The 26731-nt window shown below is 40.1% G+C and overlaps 2 protein-coding genes across 2 annotated transcripts; one reads left to right on the top strand and one right to left on the bottom strand.

Annotated features, from left to right (window-relative positions):
- Positions 1-2343: 2343 nt before the first annotated feature.
- On the bottom strand, positions 2344-8105 carry SHD (Chaperone protein htpG family protein). Its single transcript, XM_087661268.1, has 17 exons — positions 7905-8105; positions 7416-7536; positions 7168-7321; positions 6911-6991; positions 6700-6811; positions 6467-6593; positions 6062-6200; positions 5760-5883; positions 5636-5674; positions 5404-5537; positions 5100-5312; positions 4849-5008; positions 4016-4157; positions 3599-3749; positions 3108-3512; positions 2754-2957; positions 2344-2642 (listed from the first exon to the last, which is right to left on the bottom strand). The coding sequence occupies exons 1-17, from the start codon at positions 7984-7986 to the stop codon at positions 2538-2540; spliced, it is 2493 nt and encodes an 830-aa protein (XP_087517394.1). The 5' UTR covers positions 7987-8105; the 3' UTR covers positions 2344-2537.
- Positions 8106-20999: 12894 nt separating this feature from the next.
- Positions 21000-24123, top strand: LOC148017801 (luminal-binding protein 5-like). Its single transcript, XM_087661415.1, has 8 exons — positions 21000-21291; positions 21500-21767; positions 21861-22075; positions 22156-22398; positions 22492-22971; positions 23070-23224; positions 23337-23419; positions 23553-24123. The coding sequence occupies exons 1-8, from the start codon at positions 21240-21242 to the stop codon at positions 24043-24045; spliced, it is 1989 nt and encodes a 662-aa protein (XP_087517541.1). The 5' UTR covers positions 21000-21239; the 3' UTR covers positions 24046-24123.
- The last annotated feature ends 2608 nt before the right edge of the window (positions 24124-26731 follow it).

The raw sequence follows: 26731 nt of genomic DNA, 5'->3' as shown, positions 1-26731 counted from the left end.
ATGTAACACTCAATACAATGGAGAGCGTATCAGTAGTGTTGAGACGAGACACTGCCCAACTAAGATATCTTCAAAAATATCTTTGTGTTTTGGTTGAGTACAACATATCACTTTTGGTATTCATGTATAGTATGCCTTGTGTATGCGTGTGAAGAAATGATTAATGTGTCTACATGTGTACATGTACGAATAAGCACTTGTTAGACACAATACATCTATGAGGTCAGGGGATTTATGTATTTGTAAAAGTGCATATACGTAGTGTAAGAGATTTAGTGATTTAGGAATTAGTAAGGATTTATGTGCATACTATGTATAAACATATGTGTAGTGTGTTTGCCAATGTTTTTATGGATGATCAAGTGGATTTAACTTGCTGCACACGAACGTGAAAAAGAAATCGACTAGGATGTGATTGCATAAATAAATGTGCATATCATGCTTGATTTAATATAAATTCTTGACCCAAACAACAAAACATTTTTGTCCTTAAGAATTGCTCGTACTACACTAAAATGCTTCCTTGCTTTACAAAACCACTTAACATATAATGACAATCCCAATTACTAACTCCTTCCATTATATTGGATGCCAAGTCTTTACCTTCAATAAAAATCAACCATCATTAACATTAGAAGCCTTAGAATGTGCAATCATGTGATTATGTCTTGTGAGAGTAGCTAAGATGTATCACCGACCAGCCTAAGTCAACCTCCAAACTCTTGTTCACCATGCCAAAATTGCTCCCTTGGCCAGTGACGACCTAGAATTATCTCCAGCTGGTTGGCACCAAGAATGAATCCATAGTCATTCACATTGCACCAGTTGGTTTTGCTTCTTTGAACTTGTGAGGTGAGGTTGGGGCACATGGATGACATTGGCACCCACACACTTTTTCTCTACCTCAACTACTAGTTTAGACTAACTTTCATTGAACAACTCTCCTTAGTTGGCTTACCTCTTCTTTAACAATGTCTCATGTATGTAAGAAAGTTACCAATTTGCATATAGTAATACTCTAAGCCACCCCACTCGTACTCAACACAAGACAATGGTCATAACAACTAAAGCAAGAGTGTAATTTCACATTTTGAAGCTTTGTATCCCACATACTCTATATTAAGAGTCTATATGAACAAACAAATGAGAAGTATCAACCAAGTGGTTTTACAAAATCATTGCTAGGTGGCTTAGTTTTAGTTTTACTTCATTTCTCCCAATAACATAATCACTCCACCAACATCGTCATAATAATTTTCAATGTCATTTCAAGCAAAAATTGTCGTGCAAAAAAAGGACTTGAGGTATGATTTTACAATAATCCATTATATACACATAGTAACCAAGAACTGTTATGGCCGAGTGAGTGCTAAAAAAGAGAGTACGTAGGATAAAGGAATAACGGGCATGCCAAAACCCTTCCGAGGTCATAACCTGTTTACATTGTAGACTTTGTCATGGCTGAGTGAGTGCTAAAGAAGAGAGTACGTAGGATAAAGGAATAACGGGCATGCAAAAAACCCCCTTGAGGTCATACCTACAGTTTACACATTGTAGACTTTGAGCTGTGCCCACAGAGGATGTGCATTAGAGTGAGGAGGAGAGAGCCGAACAGACACACAGAGTCAAAGTTTTAACTCACCCGAGCAGTGCACTGCCTACTTTTGATATAGTTTAAGAGAACAGAGACAACCACTTGTTTGACCCAGATCACTAGTATAGTTTGCAAGCTCAATGATGTGACAAACTTGTGAACGATTCCTAATTCAATGCTAACCCCTGCGGAACCTTCCAAAGAGGATGCAAAGAACCTTCATCTCAATCATTCTCGTCAAAGAGTCTCAGTTCAAAACTGCGCGAGTTTCACCTTTTGCTCGTACATCTCCTCCAGTAATTCGTCCACAATCCTATACAATGAATAATTTTGACAGCTTCTCGTCTCCTTCAGGATTAAGCTGTCGAGAAAAGGAGCATATTCCTTGCCAAGGACCATAAGCTATGAATAAAAAGACACTTAAGTGACAAATGGGCTCTTTTAATGTGGAACTTTCAGAAAATATATACCGATAATAGTGGTGTCCGGGGCATAATCCTTGGATACAAATAATCAAAGGATGCTGACTTTTTTCTACCGGGCCATTCTCTGCAGGACCTTTGCCAATTCTACTGGCAGCATATATTGCTGTCTCTGTCATACACTATTCTGTGGTTGCATGGAAGATGCATACATTGTTATAGGCAGCAGCCAACAATCAGTCCAGAAACTGAGCATCCGGGATGCACAGGAGGCGACTTCAATTAGACACCAATTAAGTTACCAAATGCAAAACGAATACCAAGAGGTATAAGAAAGAAATCTGAAATTGCATTCAATTATGCAAACCAGAAAGTTGGTTTCATATACAACTTCAGATCTGGATGCATCTCTTCTGTGGACATGGTAACAAGCTCTCACAATGAGACGTTCTATGTTTGTAACCTCCGTAAATAGGGGCCGTTGCTACATTCTCCTCGCAAAATTTGAAGGCCTGCGGGCCTTATAGCTCATCATTGTACCGCTCTTCTTCCTCTTCTTCTTCTTCTACTTGTTTAATCAAGTCTTCTACAGAAGGTTCATCTGCAGCAGCTCCAGAATCCTCAACCTGGGACACAACAATCATACAAATTCGTGTTGGAACGACATGGTACGGCCAGACATGAAACAAAACTTTGTGGAATACATAACAGAACAGATATTATTGCAAAATAACAACCTTTTCATTGTCTTTAGAAGTGGTCTCAGTTTCTTCCTCGAACTCTTCTTCCTCCTCCACTGCTGCATCTGGGCTGACATTCAAGGTGGACTTTACTGCTGTATATATGCGACCGGCAAAATCTTTGGGATCCTCGAGTAAGAAGCCACTTTCCATCAAAGCCGTTTGGTATATGAGCCTGGCAGTTTCCTTTGTCGCTTTATCCTGTTCAAAACAATCCAAGGACTCCCAAGCATCAACACTGATCACTCCTGAGTAACTAACATTTTAATAACGAAACTGGACACTCAACACTGATAACTTCCGAGGAGATGTTTCTTAAATAGGGGAACTGTAAGGTTCTGCAAGACTCACATCTGAATCAAGGCTCACTCGTTGCCTCAGTTCCTTGATAATAGGATGCCGAGGGTTGATCTCTAAAACTCTCTTGCCTCGCATGTAAGTCTGCTTGCTCGCATCACTAAGGGTTTGGGACTGCATAATTCGCTCCATATTTGCACTCCAACCATACTTGGAGGTCACAACCACGCAAGGGGTGTCAGCCAACCTGTTGCTTATCTTTACAGAATCCACATTCTCACTCGTAAGCAGTTCCTTCCACCACTTGGTCAAGTCCTTGAAAGACTCCTTAAGTTCCTTCAGCTTAGAATCCTTTCCAAGTTTTAAACCTTCCTTGGAAACATTTTGGAATTTCTTGTCCTCATAATCCATGAGGTATTGCATCAGATACTCGTCTACGGGATCTGTGAAGAATATCACCTGCGCACAGAACCGGAGAGAGCTCACTATACAATTATGAAGCAAGCGCAGTAAGACCATCAGATCACAAGGTAGAGCAGAAATACCTCATATCCTTTTTTCTTCAACTGCTCCAAAAATGGAGACTTCTCTAATTGTTCTCTATTAGTCCCAGTAATGTAGTAGATATCTTTCTGATCGGGTTTCATGCGAGCAATATACTGGTCTAATGATGCTAACTTGTCACCAGACTTCGTACTAACCAAACAAAACAGTAGAAAACACAACATTTTAGCAATCTCAGTCCCTTGTTAGAGGTTTAATCATAATGGATGTCCACCTACACATCACTTCTATGATAATAACAACTTGTTACCAGACTTAGTAAAAAGAACTAAACTGTAAAGCACACAGCATTTTAGCTACTTTCATAGCTTGTTACACATAAAATTAACAGTAGTAGACAGCTGCCTATCCAAAAAGAACTAGTTTATTTCGTAAGGAAGTCATGCTTGCGGACTAACCTGTAGAATCTCAACAGCTTAGCAAGACGGCTCCGGTTTGTTGCATCCTCAATGATGCCAAGTTTGATGGACTTTCCAAACTCATTCCAAAATTTTGCATACTTTCCACGATTCTCTCCATCCTCTGAATCATCTGTTGAAGCTGGTGACAAATAAAGAACCCTATTAGCAATTCAGCATTCAAGTAAAAGGATATGCATGTACTGAAAACGTACAAAGCAAAGCATGATACCAAGCAAGAAATAGTGACGAATCAGGAAAAATGTCAGAGTGTAGTTCAAACATAATTGGCAGAATCCATACTGGAAAGGGGTCAACTTCCACAGATGCACAGAACAAGCCAACAGGCTAAATTTCTGTCCACAATGAGCAAAAGAAAATGACTTGTGTAGTAAGACAGACAGCAAGCTGTAGACTCTCTGTTGAACGTTGTAAGTGCAGAAATGCGCTAGCATGCATACTGACTGCCAGCCAAACTAAGACAAGCTTCACTGGAAAACTCAAGAGACAGCCAACCAGACCACGAACATAACATGTAACACTGCCAACACAGCATGACAATGCATAGTAACTAATCCTCATAACCACTTGCTTCTGGACACAATAAAACCTTACTAAGATGTAAGTGACATAGATTGGCACTGAGTAGACATGAATCCAGAGTGATAACTTTGTTAGCACCGAGTAGCCGAGTAGCATGGCAGGCTCACTTGGTTCTCAATGCAATTTGTGGCAACTGTGCTGACACCAGGCTTCACAAAAAGCAGCTAGCCCACTCTTTCTTTTCACAATTAACAAAACCATAAGCTGGAGAGTATATTGGCGGGACTCACCTTCCTTGTCATCAACTTCATCAGGATCTTCTTCAGCTATTTTGCGAATCATATCAAGAGCCTTACGCACAAGCTTCTTCTTTATAGTTTTCAAACTACTGTGTTGCTGAAGCATTTCTCGAGAGACATTGAGAGGCAACGTGTCTGAGTCAACTATACCCTGCATAGAAAGATCAAAAGGATCAAGTTGTGCACACCAAGTGTCCTACAAAAATGTTTTAGCAGAAATAGTTAGAAGCAAGCAAAAATACCTTCAGGAAGGCAAGGTATTTAGGAAGAAGTTCATCAAACTCATCAGTTATGAACACGCGCCTGACGTAGAGCTTCAAGAAAGATTTGTTGCTGTAATAGTTCTCATACAAGTCACTTGGGGCTTTGGGAGGAACAAACAGGATTGCTTTGAATTCAACATCACCCTCTGCATTGAAGTGTGTCCATCCTAATGGTTTGTCTCCTGTCAAATCCTAAGAAAAGCACCAAGAATCAAACTAGAATTATTCACCAGCCCATTGACTGTGATGACAAAAGCCCAACAGCCTTAATTTCACCAACTACCTTGGCAATAGAATGGAAGAAATTGGCATAATCTTCATCAGATATTTCCTTAGGACTCCTCAACCAGATTGCCTTCACATCATTCAAAAGCACCCAATCCCATGTGGTCTCCTTCACTGTCTTGGTTTTGGGTTCTGCTAGAAAACAAGCAGATATTATTCACCCACAAACAATTCAGAAACTTCATTAAGCATTAAAGGAACAAACAAATAAGCAAAAATTTTTAACATACGTTTTTCTGCATCTTCTTCTGTTTCTTCCTCTTCAGTACCTGTACACAAATTCCTAAGTTAATATAAATCATACTAGAACCTTGAAGGAGCACCTCCCAATTGCAAAAAAAATGGAAAACTTACTTGTCTTCTCTTCCTCCTCTTCACTCGACTCGTCAGCATCAGCTTCTACCTCAACATCCACTTCTTTGCTTGACCACAAGTAAATAGGGAAGTTGATGAACTCAGAATACCTTTGAACAAGACCCTGCAAACTTCAATTTAGTTAAATTGAGTTGTATGAACAATAAGATCACCATGCAGTTGATGAGGGACAAATACTTGGAATAATTGGATCCCATAATATGAGCAACAGATAAAGAGAAGGTAATATCTCTACCTCAAGGGGCGCACATTGAACATACTGTTATATGATCATGAATTACCTTTAGCTTATCTTCTTGCAGGTATTCACTAGCTTCTTCCTTCAAGTGAAGCCTGATTTCTGTACCACGCCCAAGAGGCTCATTTTCAGTGTCCTCAGAAACTGCAAAAGCACCATCAGCCTTGGACTCCCATATGTACCTGCTCAAAATCAGATCTGTCAGTGATCAATATCCCGGATCAAGAATAGTGAAATGGTGCTTAGCCTACAAATCAATCATGAACATAGTAGTAATTCCTCCAAGTCTGTCAGTAATCAGTATCCAAGCAAGCATTCCAAGACTTAGCCACGCCTCATGATTCGAGAAATGAGCTCTGTGGAAGTACATACCACTAAACCAAATGAAAGAGGGATTCACAATCGCAGAATGCAACTACCCATCAATGCAAGTTGGTAAAAGACATACTGTTTGTCATCATTATGCTTGCTGATAACCTCCACATAGTCCGCAACAAGATACACAGAGTAGAAACCAACTCCAAACTGTCCAATTAAGTTCAAATCCCCACCCTTCTGCATCTGCTCCAAAAAAGCTGTCCAGACAAAACCATGCCTGATCAACCCATATACATATATGCCCAGCTGATCAACCCATATACATATATACAGCAAGTGACTATGCCATGAGCAGTTCCGCACCTGAGGTTCCGGACTTTGCAATTGTGCCAAGATTCTTAACCAAATCCTCTTTGGTCATTCCAATTCCCCTATCCCTTATAGCAAGAATCTTTTTGTCTTTATCCAACTTAATCTACAAGACAATTAATAAAAGCTTAACCAAAGAACCAAGTTCATATCGGGAGTACTGAAACAGCAGAAACACATTCAACTCGCAAAAGCTGATCCATACCTGAATTTCAAGTTTTGTATCATCACCTTCACCCAATACTTCTTTATCCGTAAGAGCCAAGAAACGAATTTTGTCCAGTGCCTGTACCACCAACGGCCAAAGAAACCTTTATATCTAGTGACAATGGTTGCTATCTACCAGGTAGTATAACGGCAAGTCAATTAAGTTCCTCTAACTATGTTTCTGAACCTTCAAGACGATCAACTTGCCTAGTCAACCAGAGTCTCAACAAAACAAGATCAATGTGGCGGACTCACATCAGATGCATTCGAAATAAGCTCACGAAGAAAAATGTCTTTATTGCTGTATAGAGAATTGATGATAATATCCATTAGGCGCGATACTTCAGCCTGGAATTCAAACTTCTCCGCCTTGGATCTGAAGCTCTTGGCGGATATGGATTCAGACTCTCTGCATTAAAAGCAAGTTTTAAAAAAAAAACAGCGTGTTGGTCCCAAATGTCGGGCAGCCCGAGTCTCCAATAGCAAACAAGCACTACACAGACCTTTGTGCAACTTCGGCATCTGTTGTGAGTGCATCAGGAATGGCTCCAAAACCTTGCTCCACCTTTGGGAGGTCGCCATTACCTTCAGCTACGTCATTCGCAGAAACCTGCGATACAGGACCTGCAGCACAAAAAGCCGTTGAATCTCTCTCTCTCTCTCTCTCTCTCTCTCTCTCTCTCTCTCTCTCTCTCTCTCTCTCTCTCTCTCTCTCTCTCTCTCTCTCTCTCTCTCTCTCTCTCTCTCTCTCTCTCTCTCTCTCTCTCAGAGCGTGCGCTCGGTTGTAAGAGAAAGATCCATTCCCATTAGCTGCGTTAAACAAGGATCGTAGAAATCTACATGCAACCATGCAAAAAGCCGCTCACGCAGACTGTTAAGAGGCAGAAATGGAGAGCAGTCGATCACGCACAGGAGCACAGAACTTCAGATTGACAACGAAGAACTAAGCCGCATACAACGACAAGAAGAAGAAGAAAAAGAAGAAGACTTACTCCCGTGGTGGTGGACAAGAAGAAAGGCAAGCACAACAAAGAGTGCTGCAGAAGCCGCGGAGCGCCTCGTTGGGAGACCCATATTGACTGCAAAGGTGAAGATGCACCTTCTGTGCGACTACTCTCTCAGGAGAACCGAGAATCAGCGGGAGGCCTTTAAATCTGTGTCTGCATCAGGCTGGGACAAATGCAAGAGGACGTCGGACGAATGCGTCGGACGAATACAGGTAATCCGGGTTTCCTTTTAACCCCGGTTAATGTACACGATCTTACCCTTCTCGGCCTTCTCTTTTTTTTTTCATTGTGTTCTCGGAAACTTCCTTCATCTAAGCCAGCGTTCACATGCTCGTCATTCACACGATGGTCTTGTCTCCTTCCTTCCTTCTAAATTAAGAGGGGCTTCACACATTGAGTTTCAAACGGCATTCCAAACTGCATCCCATTTTGCAAGTGATCCTCCTCACACAAGCCCCAAAAATGGTTGTTAACAGTCCATGACAGAGTATCAAGTAAGCTTGAAGAAAAGTGTGTGGACTATCATCGACTGCAGCAAGTAAATCTTGTAAATATTTCGAAATGTTTTGTAACTTTGCAAAAGTTCCGAAACACACAAAGCATGCCTGTGAATGGAGGATTCACTTTGTAATTGGCCTGCATATCCCTCACATGTGTTTGGAATCGCCCATTGGAAAGGTGCTCTAAGGGGTCATCACATACTTCATCCAAATAAACAATAGGTATCGACTGAGAAAGTGGGGCTTGGGCACCCCTGAAGCCCTTTACAAACATGCTTTTAGGGGTTCCTTCAAAGGATGGGCAAAGAAGTACATAGGTTTCACACACTAAAAGAAATGGGATAATTAAGCCCCTTATACACATGCTTTTAAGGATTCCTTCAAAGGAGGGGCAAAGAAGTACATGCATTACACAAACAAAAAGAAATGATATAAATATGCAAAGTAGCACTTTAGATAACCAATCCTATTAGCTTGGTTGGTAGAACCATCAAAAGTGTCAAAATATATGTGGTGCTAAGGCACGTTATCGTCGTGTTAAGGGTTGAAGGTCTACCACCGGGGCTTTAGTGCAGAAGAGAAGTTTAGGATTCAAGGTTCAGGAAGTGGAAATAGATTGGGGTTTAATAAGATCTGGGATTTAGAAATGATTTAGGTACGGAAGAAGAATTCAAGCTTTTTCACTATGTACTTAGCATACATGAATGGAAGAAATAAGTTTATCTTTATTACATCAAATGCCTCTGGATACATACATCATATCATAAAGGACATTTTCAGATTCTCAGTTCAATTATGAATATCAAATGCAAGATCTAATGGCATTTATTTCAAGCACATAGATGGATTTCAACCCTTTGGAACAAGTATTATGTTGATAGACTCAAATGCATTCAAGATTTGGGCCAATAATACATGAAATTAATTGAAGAAGCATAATTTTAGCTTCAGCCCTGTTTTAAAACAGAAAATTCTAGCCCATAATCAAGCTCAAAATGAGTGCATAAACTCATGAAGAAGCACCTCTAATCATTAATGAACAAGTCCTAATGAAAAGAGGTCATTTTCTTCCATTACAACCACATAAATCTCTTGTTTGCTCATAAAAATGGACCATAACAATGGACTGCCCTATTTATGACTGGTTATTTCAGCCCATAACAGCCCATATACCTTCAAAATCCTCACTCTTTGCTTGCCCCAAAGTCACTCAAGTACTTGGGTACAAGTCGGGCTTCATTGGACCAATAATAAGGTAGACAAAATGAGAGAAGTCGTGCATAAGAGCAGGCTCCTTCATAGATTCAGTTGTTGCAGGGGTTGATCCCCATCTTAGGCGCAATCGCTCTCTTCGAGCGATCATATTAACTGCTTCAGTGGCATCACTCCAAGCAGTCTTCAATCCCGACTCAGAGTTAGGGTCTTCAAGTCGATCAGTTAATTTCTCCTGAAGAGAAGAATCTGCAGCCTTTAGAAATAATTCAATCTTTTGACTTTCCATACCTTGTTGGTCATCAGGATCTAGTTGGGCAATTTTGCTTTCAAATTCTCGATGAAGAGCAGTAGCGGTTAGACCTCTTAATTGGGCCTTTCGACCCATTCGGTGAAGACTTTCTTTGTCATAAGGCCAGAATCTTCAAGGAAAATTTATTCTCGAAGAACCTTCTTGAACACAGTCCATCCTGCATCTTTTTGGAAAAGACCATGAATTCGGTCCTGGAGACCATGCACAGCCAGGCGGGCAAAATAACAGCTCCAGGCATGTTGAGGGACTCCAAAGAAGACCATCTTGTCAATATAAAGGCGGATAAAAGAGGATACATTTTGCCCATTAAATTGCTTGAGCTCTTGTCCAACTGCTTCTAAAGCTTTAATGGCAGCAGTGTCAATCCACTCTTCTTCTTGTCTCCGTTGTTGTTGCAATTGCAACTGCTGCTGAAATTGTAACTGCTGTTGTTGGATTTCTTGCATTAGACGAACCAACTGTTGCCAGGCATCTCCTCCCGAACTTGATGATTCTCCCATTGGACTTCTTCTTCCGCAGCGGACCTTCACGTCGGGTTCACCACTGTCGTCGTGTTAAGGGTTGAAGGTCTACCACCGGGGCTTTAGTGCAGAAGAGAAGTTTAGGATTCAAGGTTCAGGAAGTGGAAATAGATTGGGGTTTAATAAGATCCGGGATTTAGAAATGATCTAGGTACGGAAGAAGAATTCAAGCTTTTTCACTATGTAATTAGCATACATGAACGGAAGAAATAAGTTTATCTTGATTACATCAAATGCCTCTGGATACATACATCATATCATAAAGGACATTTTCAGATTCTCAGTTCAATTATGAATATCAAATGCAAGATCTAATGGCATATATTTCAAGTACATAGATGGATTTCAACCCTTTGGAATAAGTATTATGTTAATAGACTCAAATGCATTCAAGATTTGGGCCAATAATACATGAAATGAATTGAAGAAGCATAATTTTAGCTTCAGCCCTATTTTAAAAACTGAAAATTCCAGCCCATAATCAAGCTCAAAATGAGTGCATAAACTCATGAAGAAGCACCTCTAATCATTAATGAACAAAGTCCTAACGAAAGGAGGTCATTTCCTTCCATTACAACCACATAAATCTCTTGTTTGCTCATAAAATTGGACCATAATAGTGGGCTGCCCTGTTTATGACTGGTTATTTCAGCCCATATACCTTCAAAATCCTCACCCTTTGCTTGCCCCAAAGTCACCCAAGTCGGGCTTCATTGGACCAAGAATAAGATAGACAAAATGAGAGAAGTCGTGCATAAGAGCAGGCTGAATACTTTTCTCTCAGATTTCCCTCTTTTATAGACTGTTTCAACATGCATTTTCGTCAGACCAAATGGGCAGAGAAGTGGAGATCTCACCATGTTTACTTCTTCAATTTATGGGCCTGTTGTTCTTCAGTTTGCATGCTCCAAATCATGCACCATAGCTCTAGCTCTCTCCAATTGTGCATCAGACTGTGCAGCTTGCATTTTGCGCCAAAAAATGCAGGCTGCTCCCTGCTCAGCCCCTGGTCACTTTTTGACCTACCCAGGTCACTTGCTGGTCACTTAAGTCTATTACTTCAGGTCCCATGTGAACCTAGTGGACTTTTGGCAACTTTTGGCAATTTTCTTGAGTTCTTACCATATTTTTGCACCTGAATCAATGCAATTTATCCTACAGACTGTCAATTGCTTCCAGTTGACCAAGTTGTAGATTCCCATAGACTTATTTTTCATAAATTTACATGGTATAACTGAAAATTATATGATAAATACAAAAGAACTTATGTAACTAAGTTGGTTATTAGATAACAACGTCTGAATTTTGTATGCAAATTCCTCATATAACTTCCAGTGAAGCTCTTCTGTGTTCATAAGAATCCCATGATTTATATTATGAACAGTAAACTCTTTGACAACGTGTAACCGTATCCCATAAGCACAAAGTGAGATGTGTCCAAGTTAGAAAGCTATGAAACAATGTACTTGCTTCACTATCAATAGCAAGTTCTCTTCCATGACATTATGGTTGCATTCTTGTTCTTCTTATTTCTATCCTTAGTCGACAATTCTCCCAATGCTTAACATGTTTTGTAACATGGTATCAAAGCCACACCCTCTTCTACTCTCTTCCATAATCTCCTTCTCTCTTGCATCCTTTTCATCTACTTGTCTCCTTATCTTCAAGTCTTTGGCTTTTATCCTTTATTCTTTGTGTAATACTTAGCTCTCACTTTGCTACTATAATCTACCTATCAAGATCTTTGCCCAACCTTTCCATTAGTATAGCTAATAAAGTCAAGATCATAGTATTGTTGTGCTTTACCAAGCTATTGGATATTGCAACTATGGGCTATGATTATAGCATTATTAGTAGAAAAACTTAAGCTTTGAAGGATAAAGCTTCATTAAGAGGTTGTAGCCACCATCATAATTCTATAGTCAACGCCTTGTTGAATCAACCCTAAGAAATAGTTGCACATCAATAGCCACACTCTCATCATCAAATAGCGCTAGTTTGGTCATGGTCTTCAACACCTATGCTGCTCTACAAAAGTTAGTGTCCATGCTCGTCAACTATGAGAGAAGAAGATGGAGAGGTAGTAGCACCTCGGTAAGTCAATCCATGACCAAACCATGCTGATGACCTTGCCATGTCTGAATCCATGTTGTCGTCCCTTCAAAATGGTGCATTTTTCTATTTGATGGCATGGCGATAAGGCTTTTTTCTTTTTTGTTCAATTATCATTGGTCTAAGGTTATTCAACCTTATAAATCAAATCCTATTCAAATAGCACTAAAAGGTGAACTAGTTCATCTCTAAACCCTTTCACATTGGATTATGGGAATGGATTTAATTTGAACCACTTGATAAAAATATACCTTCACATTAGAGCTTGCATTCACACTTGAGCCTTTTTGTCAAAAATCGGGTTCTCTTAAAGGCAATTCACACTCATAAGTATCCAAAAGTTCATAAAAGCGTTATTGTTTGCAACTACTCATCATTAAAAACTACCAAAACTCATTGTAACTCTCACAAAATTTATTGTTGTAACTAGAGTTGGACACTATCATGTGAGTCATTTGGTAAGACCTCTTTGTTCACCAAAACATCTAAAATCGACGTAGTGGAAAAATTCAATGGCAACAGGTTCCACACTTGGTAAATGACAAAATGTATCATCTGATGCGAAAAGACCTTTGGGAGATTCTAGAAGATCCTAAAGATCCAAACAATCCAACATAGAAGAGAAAAAATAACAAAGTCCTAAAGACAATAGCTCGGGGTTTATCTGATAATGTCACACTCCACATTTCTGGATTTAAAAGCGCAAAGGAGGCATGGAACGAGCTAGATAAGATATTCGGCTCTCAAGCAAAGAACTCTAAAATCAATCTATTAATGGAATTTTTAAAGCTTAATCTAAACCAACATGATTCCCTAACATTGTTTATAAACAAAATGAAAAGCTTGAAAGTATAGTTATCTTCAATAGGAAAATATATTGAAGAAGATGAAGCCATTGTCGTGCTACTCGACTGTGTGGGTCAACCTAACAAAGGTCATGAGTAGATAGTAGCAACACTAAGGAATGTACCTAATAGAAAACTCAATGCAGTTGAAGGTGCCTTATATGAGCCAGAAGGTAAAATTAAGGAAGCTTAAGACTCTACTTCGAGCTTAGCAATAATTGCACTTTACAAAAAAGGCTCTTCTTCAAGAATTGTTTGCAAGATCTACGAGAGAAATGGACACAAAGAGCAAGACTATTGGAACAAAGGGAAAACAAGGTGCAAAAGCTGCAACAAGTTGGGACACATCGAGAAAGAATGTTGGGCCCAACATGCAAATTTTGTAAAAGAAACAAACTCTGAAGAATCTACTGAGATTCTCTTCTAAATTACCTACACTTTATTTGACATTGCATGAGCTAGAGACCTTGCAAGAATTCAGGGGGCCAACCTACATCCTTGGGGGGGGGGGGGGGGGAGTGTTAAAATATATGCAGTGCTAGAGGCACAAGTGCTAAGGCACATGTAATTGAATCCCATAAGGAAAGAGTCCATAAGGAAAGAGTGAGATGTGTGCCCAAGCTAGAAAGCCATAAAGCAATGTACTTGCTTCACTATAAAAAACAAGTTCTCTTCCATGACATTATGGTTGCATTCTTGTTCTTCTTCTTTCTTCCTTAGTCCACTATTCTCCCTGTGCTCAATCATGTTTTGTAACTAAAGGTTTAGTGTCCTTGTTGATCAAATGGGCAAGGGGCTTTTGCCACCCAATAAACTCCCTTATGCCTCTTTTTCACAATGTAATGTAGACTGGTACGTCTCTGCGAACACCTAACTTTGATGGATGTTGCATAGTCTATAAGGGCTCTAAATGCCTATCAACTCAAAATTAAGATTTTACAAGTGTGTTTCACCCTTATAAGTACCTAACAAACTTTCAACCAATAAGGAGAACAATTGCAAAAGATAGAGCAGGATGGATACTTCTCCAAAACATACTTCATAAATCAATGACATCTCCATAAGTTAGTAAACACTTGTCAAAGACATGTCAAACTAAGCACGTGTATAACAAGCCCAAGCACCAATTTGAATCTCAATCCCAAACTTGTTGCCATTAAACTCTTTTATTGCTACAATGACTCAAAACTCGTCCAACACTGCAAGCCTTTTTCAAGCATTGAGAGGAAAGTGGAATACCCATCCCTTCCTTCCCAAATAAGCCCTCTTAGCTCAAAATATGTAACAAAAAGTGTGGAGCCAATATGGATTTGCTAATGATAATGTCGAAATGTTATTTACTTTCCATCCATGCAAGTCTAAATTATCCCTAATGGTTTCAATGATCATAATGCTAAGATTCACTATCTTGATATAATAAATACCATTGGTCAAGGATTCTGTTTGCTCTAGCAGTAGTGAGAATTGGAAGGCATATAAAGGGCTTGCTTACATTGCAATGAAAATAATCTTCACTAATAATAAGGGTGGATGGGTTGGTGAAAAGGGCCTATGTTGGAATGAAATCATCACATGAGCACTCTTCATACTTTCAGTGTGAAAAAATAGCTTGCAAGCAACAAAAGGACTTTGTGTCTCCCAATGTGTTGTGATAATTATTGTAATCGTAGATGTTGTCATTCAAACATTGACTTGGAAAGTTTCTCTCTAACCGTGAAGAGTTACATGTGCACAAAGGATAATATGAAGATCAATGTAGTTTTTTTTTTGGTGAATTGAGTAAATGACTTGTTACCAATGTTTGCACAAGCTATCATGTGATGACCCCGATTATGTACACTAGTGAGGCATATGCAACAATGACGGTGATGAGATGGACACAAGAGGCTTATGCCTAGAAATCTTGTTGCGACTCAAAATGTTTGGAATTTTCAAAGGTTAATCATCCATGGTGGTCCACTTGAGAATTCAACCTATAAAGGGAGCTCAAAGTGCTTCTTATGTGTCATGTTGTTGTCACTCTTAACCTATTGAAACCAATAATACCACCACTTACGTTCCAAACTTGCACAAAACAACATGCATCTTCTTGTGTGTCAGATTGTTGTCCCTCTTAACCTATCTAAACTAATGAGGCCACCACCCACATTCCACTCACATAAAACATTGGGCATCCTTCACTAATTGGCAAGGATGGAAAACGAGTCATTTACAAACTTGGAACAATTGCCTTATAATGACAAACTCCATGCAAAAGTCATGTTGACCTCTTTGTTAAAGAGTTGATGCTTAACACTATACCATTACTCATCATGGTCTTCAAGACCCAAAAAAAGGTGGAGTGGAACCTACAACCTATATACACGAAGCTAGTGGATGATTTTATGTGAGAATCCTTTGATGGATAATGTTGGGCTTTTTGCATTGGATACAAGTTTTGGTATTACATTCCCCAACTTAGCTCTATCACTTTTGACTTCTTTTTTTCCTTAGACCTCTTTTCCTTCAATGGTGGATATGTTTAACTAGTTTCAATTGATCTTGTTTCTAGCCTCATTCCTTGACCATAAAAAGCTCCACATCATCATGAAAATTTATAGCCCCCTTCGTATGCTACCATTTTCACTTTTCCCCTTTGAGAAACTTGATCATCTTCTTCATTCTTAGAGGATTAACTACTTTCACTACTTATTTTGGGTCCAATGAGGTAGTCATATTGTATAGGGTCCAAAGCCCGTACATTCCTTGCCATTATATCATACTATGCAAGGAAATGATCTAGTGTCTTAGTATAGAACATTTGATACCTAAATAACTCAACTTGCAAGAAAGACACTAATGCTATGCAAAATCCATGAGACAAATGAGAACTTTGTGGAATGGCAGCATGCTAGCCAATCTGCGCAATCTCTAGGAGTTGGCATTAAAAATCCATTGAAAATTCATGGCTTTGATGAAGCATCCCAATACACAATGATTTCATTCAAGACTATAATATGAAAGTCCTTACCAATAACATAAACTACATGAGCATTAGCCTCTTTAAGTGCTCATTTATCCCCTTACTTTGATCATCAAGTAAAGAATGATCATCTAGTCTTACTAGCCCTTGTACATTGGAAAGTTAAATGTTGCACATGTTTATTCTCAAGGGCTATCATCCACTTTTGGTTGTACGAGATGGGAACTCCCAACACTTCACTCTCACATAAATATTGAAAGGACTTCACTTTAGGTCCCAACATTTCATTCTCACCCAAATATTGAAAGGACTTCCCATTTTTCTTAAGCATCTGGAGGACAATCTCTTCATTTTCACTCCATTAGCAGCTATTATGAAAAAGTAGATACTTACTAGCAAAAGAGGCTTGAGAATACTAAAACTCTTACTTTGCCATGTTGCTAAAGAGGTGCCTTTGATATGCATACATCCAATCTAGGAAGGTGTTGCAATGTATGCTATTGTGAGATGTGTGGAGACACTTGGGAGTAGGGCTAAGATTTCTCCCTCTTTGATAGATTTTTCTATTGAGCTTGTACACATCTTATGCTAATCCATCTTAGGGTTCAATACTTATCTTTTGTAGCTTCTCCTATTTCATTGTCGTGAATAGTAGAGCTTTCAACTTCCTCTTACTCCTCCATTACTTCTCCATAGTTGAATGTATGGTAATTTACCCTCTTGCCATTGTTTCCAACTAGCATTTGACCCAACCCTCTATATGAGATCCCCATGATATACATTTCCTAATTTTAAAGCTTTTTCCATCACTTCACATCTTACGTCATTTCCCTTTATACATATCCTTACCTATTCTTCTCCTTTAGACTTTTGTTCATTGCCCTCCTTTGTTCTTTGTTACTATTTGATAGTTTTTCACCATGTTCCCTAAGCATTTCAACCATTGGCTCCATTTGATCAAATCAAAACTTGTGTTTTTTTGAGATAAAAGACACTCGTAACTTGCCTATTACCCTTTGCTGGCAAAAAATAGTCTAGTCACCCTATGTACATCAAATGGCACCAATTCTCGTCGACTTTTTCTTCTATAAGGCTCAATAACATATAAGCAACATCAAACTTACCTTGGAATACTAAGCACATCCAGTGTTGTCAAACTCTACCTTTTGCATGTTGAGGTTTCAATGTATAATCCTTTGATTCAATTTGTTAGTTTTGGTAATAAAAGTTGAACAAGCTACACACATGGAAGCTTGCATAATTGAGTTAATTGATTAAGTTTGTTTTCCTTCTCATTGCATGAAGCTAGCAATGTGGCTCTCATCTATCTTAGAGGAGGTTTCTTTGAATATCAAAGTCATGTTGTTTTGTGTGCTCAATTTTGTTAGTAAGGATTCTACTAGGCATCTAGAAAGAGCACTTTCACACTGTTTTGCATGCTCAATTTTGTTGGGAAGGATTGCTTATAAGGCATCTACAAAGACCACTCTCACACTGTTTTGTGTGCTTGATTTTGTTGGGAGGGATTGTTTATTAGGCATCTACAAAGTCCACTCTCAATTGATTGCCACTTACAAAGACCACACCATATTTTAATGTTAATGATTGTTTATCATGCATCTATGAAGACCACTCTCAATTAGCCTTTTGTAAAAGCAACATGATGTTGGAAAAATTGGCATTCAAACCTTGGGGAGACACCATTTGTTTAGATTCTAGCATTTGCCATCTACAAGCATCTCTCATAGTAGTCAAGGCATGAATATGAAATCATAACTTGAATCAAGTGAAGGAAGTTGACTAAATACAAGTAAATATAAAAAATAAACTGGATAAGGATAATATAACATGCATGTATAACACAATGGGAAAATTCTGTAGTTTGTTGCATGAGTGGTTCAAGCGGGAAAGAAGGAAGTTGATTGAGCATGAGTAGAGATTTAAAAAATAAACTGCATTAGGGATTATATGACATGCATGTATAACCAATGGGAAAATTTTGTAGTTTGTGACCCAATTGTTCAAGTCGAAAGAAAAAATTGCTTATAAGGTGACCTATTTGATTCATGATCCTTAAATTTGTGTGTAGATGACTTTGGATTACCCATTTCTTTTGTCATAGACAAATCTTTAAAATTATGCACATCATGTATTAAGGTATAAGTAATTACATCTACTACCAGTTAGGATGGGGACTCCTTAGCTGAGGGCACTCATTTAGAGTTCAACCAACTTTCATAAGCACTTTAAGGGCTGCTCTATAAATAGAGCCAAACTTGCCTAACCCCCTAAAAATCACTAAAACATCATGCTTGACCATAGATACATCTAGATTTTTACAAAAGAAAGCCTTCCCAAAGCACTGATCATTCATGTGCCTCCATATTACTTTGATGGCCATAGTGTGGGTCACATTGTATATTTACATCATGCCTTCATTCATGGTAATGCCCTCTTTAGAAAGGATGGTCTTTGCTATGATAGCTAAGTGAAACCGAGCCCTATCAACCCATTTTTATAAATCCTTCCAAAGCCTCTTGACTTCGACACGATCCCAAAATAGGTGCTTAGTGAATTGGCAATTTTCTATGCAAATAATTTTGATTACCCCTTTCTTTATTAGTATGATACTCAAGCCCCAATCTATTAGCACATTAATTTTACCTAACCTTTATTAGTTTGAAAAGCATATATAGACTAGGGCCTTTTAAATGCTATATGATGGAATAGTAGCTCTTATGTTTGAGTTCATTCTTAGTTGATCAATAACTTTGTGCAAACACAGTGTAGTCCATTCATCCTATTATGGTAACTCTATCCTTGATTGTAATAATTTTCTCAACAAACTTCAAAGATTTCAAATGGTCATCAATATGTTAAAATACTATTTATGTATTGGTAGTCAATGTGACATTTCCCACTTGAAATTGCTTCAATTTGTTGCCTTATATCGGTATAGTCCAATGGTTACACTTGAAATCCATTATTGTCATCTCTCTCTTGAGATAAGAGATAAACACTTTGATACCCATAGGGGGGGCACTTCCCCTCTTAATATCTTCCATAAGAGTGAACAAGAGCCACATTGACATTGTTCCTATGTGTAGATAGGTACATAATTCAATGCAAATGAACATCGAAGCTTGATCGCATTAGAACTCTCCTCCTCAATGTCCATGTGAAGAAGGAGGACCAACAAACATGGAGCTTTGTTGCACCAGGAACCTCCTTCTTAATGTCAATAGGAAGGAAGATCAGTTGGGTGTTCAAGGAGGCACTATTTGAACTTTTGTGAGTATACCATGTGAACATGGGGATCCAACTAACGATTGTGATCAATGGACATTTTGAAACCACAAAATCTCATGAGCAATTTTTTTTTTTCAAAGGCAACATGTTTAAGAACTGACATTAAGTGGCAGGTGCATGTCTAAATGGCCATTGTCTTATTAAATGACAAACTTCATGCTAAAGATTGTACTCTTTTTCCTATCAAAAGTTTACATGCCACACTCTAAGTCATGTTAGAAGCTCTTTGCTTAAAATAAACAATTCCTATTTTGTTAAATGGGTGCCACAATTTTGTAAACACACATAGTTTTGCACATGCAAAAGGTTCTGATTTGAACCTCCAGCTAAAACCCAACAAAAAACGTTTTCACACATATTAATCGATGCTGCTCACTAGAGCTTCTTTCTCAAAATCATTGCTAGCTAGACAAGTGCTACTAGGGAAAGTTGAGTAGACCCATTTTGGGTCTAGTTAGGAAAGCATGGCTTCTTTTTGCAAATCACATGGATTTGGGGTTGGCCCTACGTGCAAATTGTGATCAGTGGCCCGATCCATGTGCGAATAACTTCTTATTGAAAAGTTGCTACTCTAAGAATAAACAATCATTGTAGCATTTAGAGATGTGGACACATGACCTATAAAGGAGTGACGTTACATAGGAAAAGGCTTTGGAGTTTTAATCCCAATAGCTAAAAAGCTTGGATCGGACAAGCATGTGAACGGGCGCTAAGGTTATTTAGGAAATGGCGATGGAGTTTTAATCCCAATGGCTTAATGCTTCGATTTAACGAGCATGCGAACGGGCGCTAAGGCAAGGGCGATATATGTTTAAAGTTTGACTCAACAAAATCGAATGTTGAAAAGTGGAAAAAAAAATAAAAATCAAGATATTGGTCATTTGGTAGGGCCAGCGACCGCGGCAAGCTTCAAGAAAGTTCTAGCACTTTCACGCAAACACAGATCTGCCCTTGGGAGGATAAACGGCCAGGATTCCAGCATGCGAGCACGATCGGACGCGACGCAGAAGTCCAACAAAAAGCCCGAGCCCTGATTGGCTGGGAGTGACTGGAAACGTGAAGGGAGGGCGCTGATTGGAGGGAGCGTTTGGGGTCGGACGTGTCAAGGGTGCCACCTGGCAGCGGGAGGTCGGCTGGAGGAGACTGGAGACGTGTGGCGAAGGCGCTGATTGGTGGGAACGGTTTTGGGTCCGACGTGGCAGGTTCGGGGAGGGTGCAACGTGGCGGGGAGAGGTCGGCCGTGGCCCTAATGTGGGAGTTTGTAAGGGGGAAGGCGTAAGGTGGTTTGATTTAAAACCTTAGGTTGTTAGCCTTGTGAGAGCAAATAATATTGCATACTCCAAACAGATTATCGCGGAGCTCCATTTCACTTCAGCCTCATCAACACGATCCAGGTCAAGAAGAACGCTCCCTTTCTTGCCTTCACCCTAGGTTCTTCTGCAGAAAGCGTCCATCCCTCGCTCCATTGTCTCTCCTTGTCTGTGCAGAAGAAGCCCTCCAGCCATCCCCCCGCCGCATCTTCTTGCTCTCAGCGCCGCTTCCAGCCATGGCTCGACGTCGATGTTCCGGCATCGGCTTGTTCGCTATCATCGTTGCAGGTATGTTATTCCGCGCTTTCAATTAGAATGTTGATGCCTGCGTGCGTGCTTTTTCCCGTTGAGGTTATCATTCTTTAAGGATAAGAAGCGATCCATGGATGCCTACAAGCATATCGACGGTCTCGCTGCGCAATAATAGCTGTTCTTCCACAACTATTTCTCGGCGAATCGGCACTCTGGATCTTATGCAGTTGTGATGTCCATGCAGGTGTCCTCCTTGCGTCTTTTGTCGCTGCAGAGGAAGCTCCCAAGCTTGGTACCGTGATCGGTATCGACCTCGGGACGACATACTCATGCGTCGGAGTCTATAAAAATGGTCATGTAGAGATTATCGCAAATGACCAAGGGAACAGAATCACTCCGTCTTGGGTGGCTTTCACCGATAGCGAGAGACTTATTGGTGAGGCCGCTAAAAACCAGGCTGCAGTGAACCCTGAAAGGACCATTTTCGACGTGAAACGGTTAATAGGAAGAAAGTAAGTATTATCACGCTATCAGTAATCTCATTGTTGATTCGGGCTGTTCCGTCGTACGGTAAGAAAATGCTAATTTGTTTTGGCCTGACGTAGATTTGAGGACAAGGAAGTTCAAAGGGATATGAAACTAGTGCCCTACAAGATCGTCAACAAGGACGGCAAGCCTTACATCCAGGTGAAAATTAAGGATGGAGAGGTTAAGGTCTTCAGTCCCGAAGAAATTAGTGCCATGGTCCTGACCAAAATGAAAGAAACTGCTGAGGCTTTTCTAGGAAAAAAGATCAAGGATGCTGTGGTAACTGTGCCAGGTAACTATCATGATGATCTGGTAGCAGTTTCGCGACAAGCCGGATATATACGAAATTAAACCTTCTGTCTGGCTTCGCAGCTTATTTCAACGACGCTCAGAGGCAAGCTACCAAAGATGCAGGAGTTATAGCCGGATTGAATGTGGCTAGGATCATCAACGAGCCTACTGCTGCTGCAATCGCCTATGGTCTGGATAAGAAGGGAGGCGAGAAGAACATCCTTGTATTCGACTTGGGAGGTGGAACATTTGATGTTTCCATCCTCACAATCGACAATGGAGTGTTCGAGGTGTTGGCCACTAATGGGGACACCCACCTTGGAGGTGAATTTCCACTCTCTTAATTATGCATGTTGACCAATGCAAGGGAAAACGGCTGGCAGGATTGCTGATTAGTTTATCTCGATGTCTCTGCAGGTGAGGACTTTGACCAGCGCATTATGGAATACTTCATCAAGCTCATCAAGAAGAAGTACAACAAGGATATCAGCAAGGACAACCGTGCTCTGGGCAAGCTTCGCCGAGAAGCTGAGAGAGCCAAGAGGGCTTTGAGTAACCAACACCAAGTCAGAGTGGAGATTGAGTCTCTCTTCGATGGCATTGACTTCTCGGAGCCCCTGACAAGGGCCAGGTTTGAGGAGCTCAACAATGATCTTTTCAGGAAGACGATGGGCCCTGTCAAGAAAGCCATGGATGATGCTGGACTGCAGAAATCTCAAATCGATGAGATTGTGTTGGTCGGAGGAAGTACCAGGATCCCCAAGGTTCAGCAGCTGCTGAAGGATTTCTTCGATGGGAAAGAACCCAACAAGGGTGTGAACCCCGACGAGGCTGTGGCATACGGAGCTGCAGTTCAGGGTGGCATTTTGAGTGGAGAGGGAGGCGACGAGACAAAAGGTGATGCTTTCTGGCAATGCTGCGATTGCTTCAGTCACAGGTTACAGCTCGTTACTTGCAAATTCTGAAAACGTCTGTCCAATATTTTTTGTCTGCAGATATCCTGCTTTTGGACGTTACTCCATTGACTCTTGGTATTGAGACTGTGGGTGGGGTGATGACCAAGCTCATCCCAAGGAACACGGTGATTCCCACCAAGAAGTCCCAAGTTTTCACTACCTACCAGGATCAACAGACCACTGTCTCTATTCAGGTTAGTTATAGTACTTCGGGTTGCTTCCGGCCGTTTGCTTTTTTGCATGTCCTTTCCTGTTGCAGTTACATCACCTGTTGAAACTGCTGTCCATCCCGCTTGTTTTGTCCAGGTCTTTGAAGGTGAACGTAGCATGACCAAGGATTGCAGGGAGCTCGGCAAATTTGATTTGTCTGGCATTCCCCCTGCTCCAAGGTATGCGTAATTTGTGACTCCGCTTAAGTTTGAGGCTTTTATGGTTGCTTTAAGTGCAGAGTGTAGCAAAATGTCTGCAACATTTCGATGGCCGTAACCATTGATGGTGGCTTTGTTCGCCGATTGACTGCAGAGGTGTACCCCAAATCGAAGTTACTTTCGAACTGGATGCCAACGGTATCCTCAATGTGAGGGCGGAGGATAAAGGCACTGGCAAATTAGAGAAGATCACTATCACCAATGACAAAGGGCGGTTGAGCCAGGACGAGATCGACAGAATGGTGAAGGAGGCGGAGGAGTTCGCAGATGAAGACAAGAAAGTGAGGGAGAGAGTGGACGCCAGGAACAGCCTTGAGACGTATGTGTACAACATGAAGAACACCATCAATGACAAGGACAAGCTGGCAGACAAGATCGAGAAGGACGACAAAGAGTCCATCGAGTCGGCCCTCAAGGACGCCCTGGACTGGCTGGATGACAACCAGAGCGCCGAGAAAGAAGACTTCGAGGAGAAGCTCAAGGAAGTCGAGGCCGTCTGCAACCCCATCGTCTCGAAGGTCTACCAGCAGAGCGGAGGCCCTTCCTCCGACAGCGATGACGACGACGACTCACATGATGAGCTCTGAGAAGAGGAGACAAGAATTTCTCTTCGATTTCACCTTTTGATATTATTACCCCCCCGTCTCATTTCCCATCTTGCAAAACTATCAAGGGGGTCCATCTCTAAACGAGACGAGAGGTTATGCTGGTGTGATCAAGATTAACAACGGCGCATTGTTCAAGCTGTTTGATAGGAAAACGCCTGATCATCGAATGATCGAACCCCAAAACTTGCAATGAGGCTTTGTTGAAACTTCATTATAAATAGAAGAGCGGATTTTTTATAAAGAACCTTTGTTTCAGGTGAAAGGTGGCTAAGTCGCCTGGTTCTGTTTTTATTCCAAGCCACCTCTTCCTATGTTATTCTGCATTCATGTTTATCCTTTGGAATTGCAATAACCGGAAGTAGCAAGGCTAGGACGGTGTATTTTGGTATGTGTAGGGAAGTAAATACTTTCACAGGCAGTGTACGGATGTTAATGCATTGTCATGTATGTATATGGTTGCATGCTCCTAAAGAACTTGCATACATGTTACTATTCTCCTCCAATTTTTTTTTCTAGATTTATAATGATGACCTAAAGGATAACCTATACAACGAGACGTTCTCTCTCTCTCTCTCTCTCTCTCTCTCTCTCTCTCTCTCTCTCTCTCTCATAGAGAATAACTACTAATTTAAAATCTATTTTTCTAGATTTTTATGCACACCTGAAGGATATCTATATAACGAGATGTTCTCAAACAGACGCACACACATGCAGTCACACACACGCACGCACAAACAAATTAACATCTCTTTTTCTAGATTTTAATCACCTTAAGTATACTTATATAACGTGATTTCTCTCTTAACACACACGAAAACTGGTAATTACTAGTTGACAGTACATATCTCACCTTTAAGTGAAAATTATGCACCATTTTTGTTTTTTAGTAAATTTGACTAGTTTCTTGCGTGTGTGAAGCAACATTGTGCATTGTGGGGTTATTCACTTCCCTTGGTTTGCTCTTACTCTATATCCAAATATTTGGAGGGAAAATATCCTCTCCATGTTCTCTCTAATAGCTAGGGTAAAGGGGTCCTAGGGTAAAGGGGTCCTCGTTTTAAGCGAGGATGTACATACCAAATTTGATTTTCTTGTTAATGATGGGATTGGTATTGATTTTCCTTTGCAAAGTGTTGACCTTAGTGGTCTCTCATACATAACCTTGGATGTACATACCAAATTTGATTTTCTTATTAATGATGGGATTGGTATTGATTTTCCTTTGCAAAGTGTGATCTTAGTGGTCCCTCATACATAACCTTTCTTTTTAACACTGTGATATATATGTTTGGTTCCTCTTGAAAATTTAAAAGAGCTCCCTCCCTAGAGTCCGAAGTAGGATTGGTATTGATTTTCCTTTGCAAAGTGTGACCTTAGTGGTTCCTCATGGATAACCTTTCTTTTTAACATTGTGATATATATGTTTGGTTCCTCTTGAAAATTTGCAAGAGCTCCCTCCCTAGGGTTGAGGAAGATTGCCGTAGTTGCATTGTTAGATCTGCTATGGGTTTTGAAAGGCAGAATCATGTCCTTATTCATGAGACTCTTTTTCCTCACTACTCTTAACACCCAAAGGATATATCTTATTTATGTGACATTTGGAAGGGATGCTAATAGCTATAGTGGGGAGAGAGAGAGAGAGAGAGAGAGAGAGAGAGAGAGAGAGAGAGAGAGAGAGAGAGCTTAAAATTATGTGTTTAGTGTTTATTAATTGTATATCTTATATTCTATATGTATATTCAAGAGAGGATATCTCTTTTTCTTGCTCTTAATATCTTACTAATTTGAAGTGCGCAAGGAACATTAGGCCACTTCATCAAGGAAGTGAAGGTGTCGTGTTACACAATGACTTTGCTTCCTCACACCTCTCTCTCTCTCTCTCTCTCTCTCTCAAAATGCTTCTTTTCTTTTTCATTAAATTTATTTTTCCTATGTTTGTTCGCAAATTTTTTCTTCTCTCTTCCCCTCCAACTTTTTTTCCATCTTTTTTCCTCTTTCTTTCTGTCTCTTTCTCTCCATTTTTACACGCTCTCTTCTTTGTTAGTCTCTCTTCCTTTCGTTGCAAATTTGTTCTCTTCAAAATTTTAATTGTAACTCTCTCTCTCTCTCTCTCTCCATTTCTCTTGCCACATTTTTTATATTCTCTCAATTTTTAATCCTCCCCAAAAAACACACACACACACACACACACACACACATGCTTCCTCCTCATCCCCACCCCAAAAAAACACACATGCGCACCCCCACACACACTTGCCCCCAAAATTCTCTCTCTCTCTGCTCCCCAAAGTTCTCTCTCCAACTTTTTAAATCCTAAGGTTCTTTCTCTTTGGCCCCCAAAATTCTCTCTCTCTCTCTCTCTCTCCCCCCCCCCCCCACCCAAAGTTCCCTCTCCAAATTTTCAAATCCTAAGGTTCTTTCTCTTTCTCTCTAAATTTTTAATTCTTGTAAATTTTTTTAATTCTCTATCCAATATTTCTCTTTCCTCCATTGTCTCTTTTTTCCTCTCTTCAAATTTGTATTCTCTCCAAAATTTTAATTCTATCCCCAAATTTTTTCTCCCTAAGATTCCCTCTCCAAAATTTTTTAAATTCTCTCCCTCTAAGTTTTTCTCAGTATGACTCTCTCTTTCTCTCTCTCTCTCTCTAAAATTTTAATTCTCTTT

Source organism: Lygodium microphyllum, chromosome 21 (assembly GCF_053477565.2).
Source record: "Lygodium microphyllum isolate KBCC chromosome 21, Lygodium_microphyllum_v1.1.10, whole genome shotgun sequence".
In the NCBI taxonomy this organism is placed as follows: domain Eukaryota; kingdom Viridiplantae; phylum Streptophyta; class Polypodiopsida; order Schizaeales; family Lygodiaceae; genus Lygodium; species Lygodium microphyllum.
This window is presented reverse-complemented; position numbering and strand designations above follow the sequence as displayed.

What these genes read in the sequence shown, in the direction of transcription:
- SHD (XM_087661268.1), bottom strand. Translation starts at nt 7,986, where the DNA reads ATGGGTCTCCCAACGAGGCGCTCCGCGGCTTCTGCAGCACTCTTTGTT. An exon ending in TGCAAAGTCCGGAACCTCAG is followed by an intron (nt 6,594 to 6,699) that starts GTGCGGAACTGC and finishes TTGTCTGGACAG; the next exon opens with CTTTTTTGGAGCAGATGCAG. An exon ending in TGAAGTTGATGACAAGGAAG is followed by an intron (nt 4,158 to 4,848) that starts GTGAGTCCCGCC and finishes ATTTGTCACCAG; the next exon opens with CTTCAACAGATGATTCAGAG.
- LOC148017801 (XM_087661415.1), top strand. Translation starts at nt 21,240, where the DNA reads ATGGCTCGACGTCGATGTTCCGGCATCGGCTTGTTCGCTATCATCGTT. An exon ending in AGACCACTGTCTCTATTCAG is followed by an intron (nt 23,225 to 23,336) that starts GTTAGTTATAGT and finishes TGTTTTGTCCAG; the next exon opens with GTCTTTGAAGGTGAACGTAG. An exon ending in GGCATTCCCCCTGCTCCAAG is followed by an intron (nt 23,420 to 23,552) that starts GTATGCGTAATT and finishes GATTGACTGCAG; the next exon opens with AGGTGTACCCCAAATCGAAG.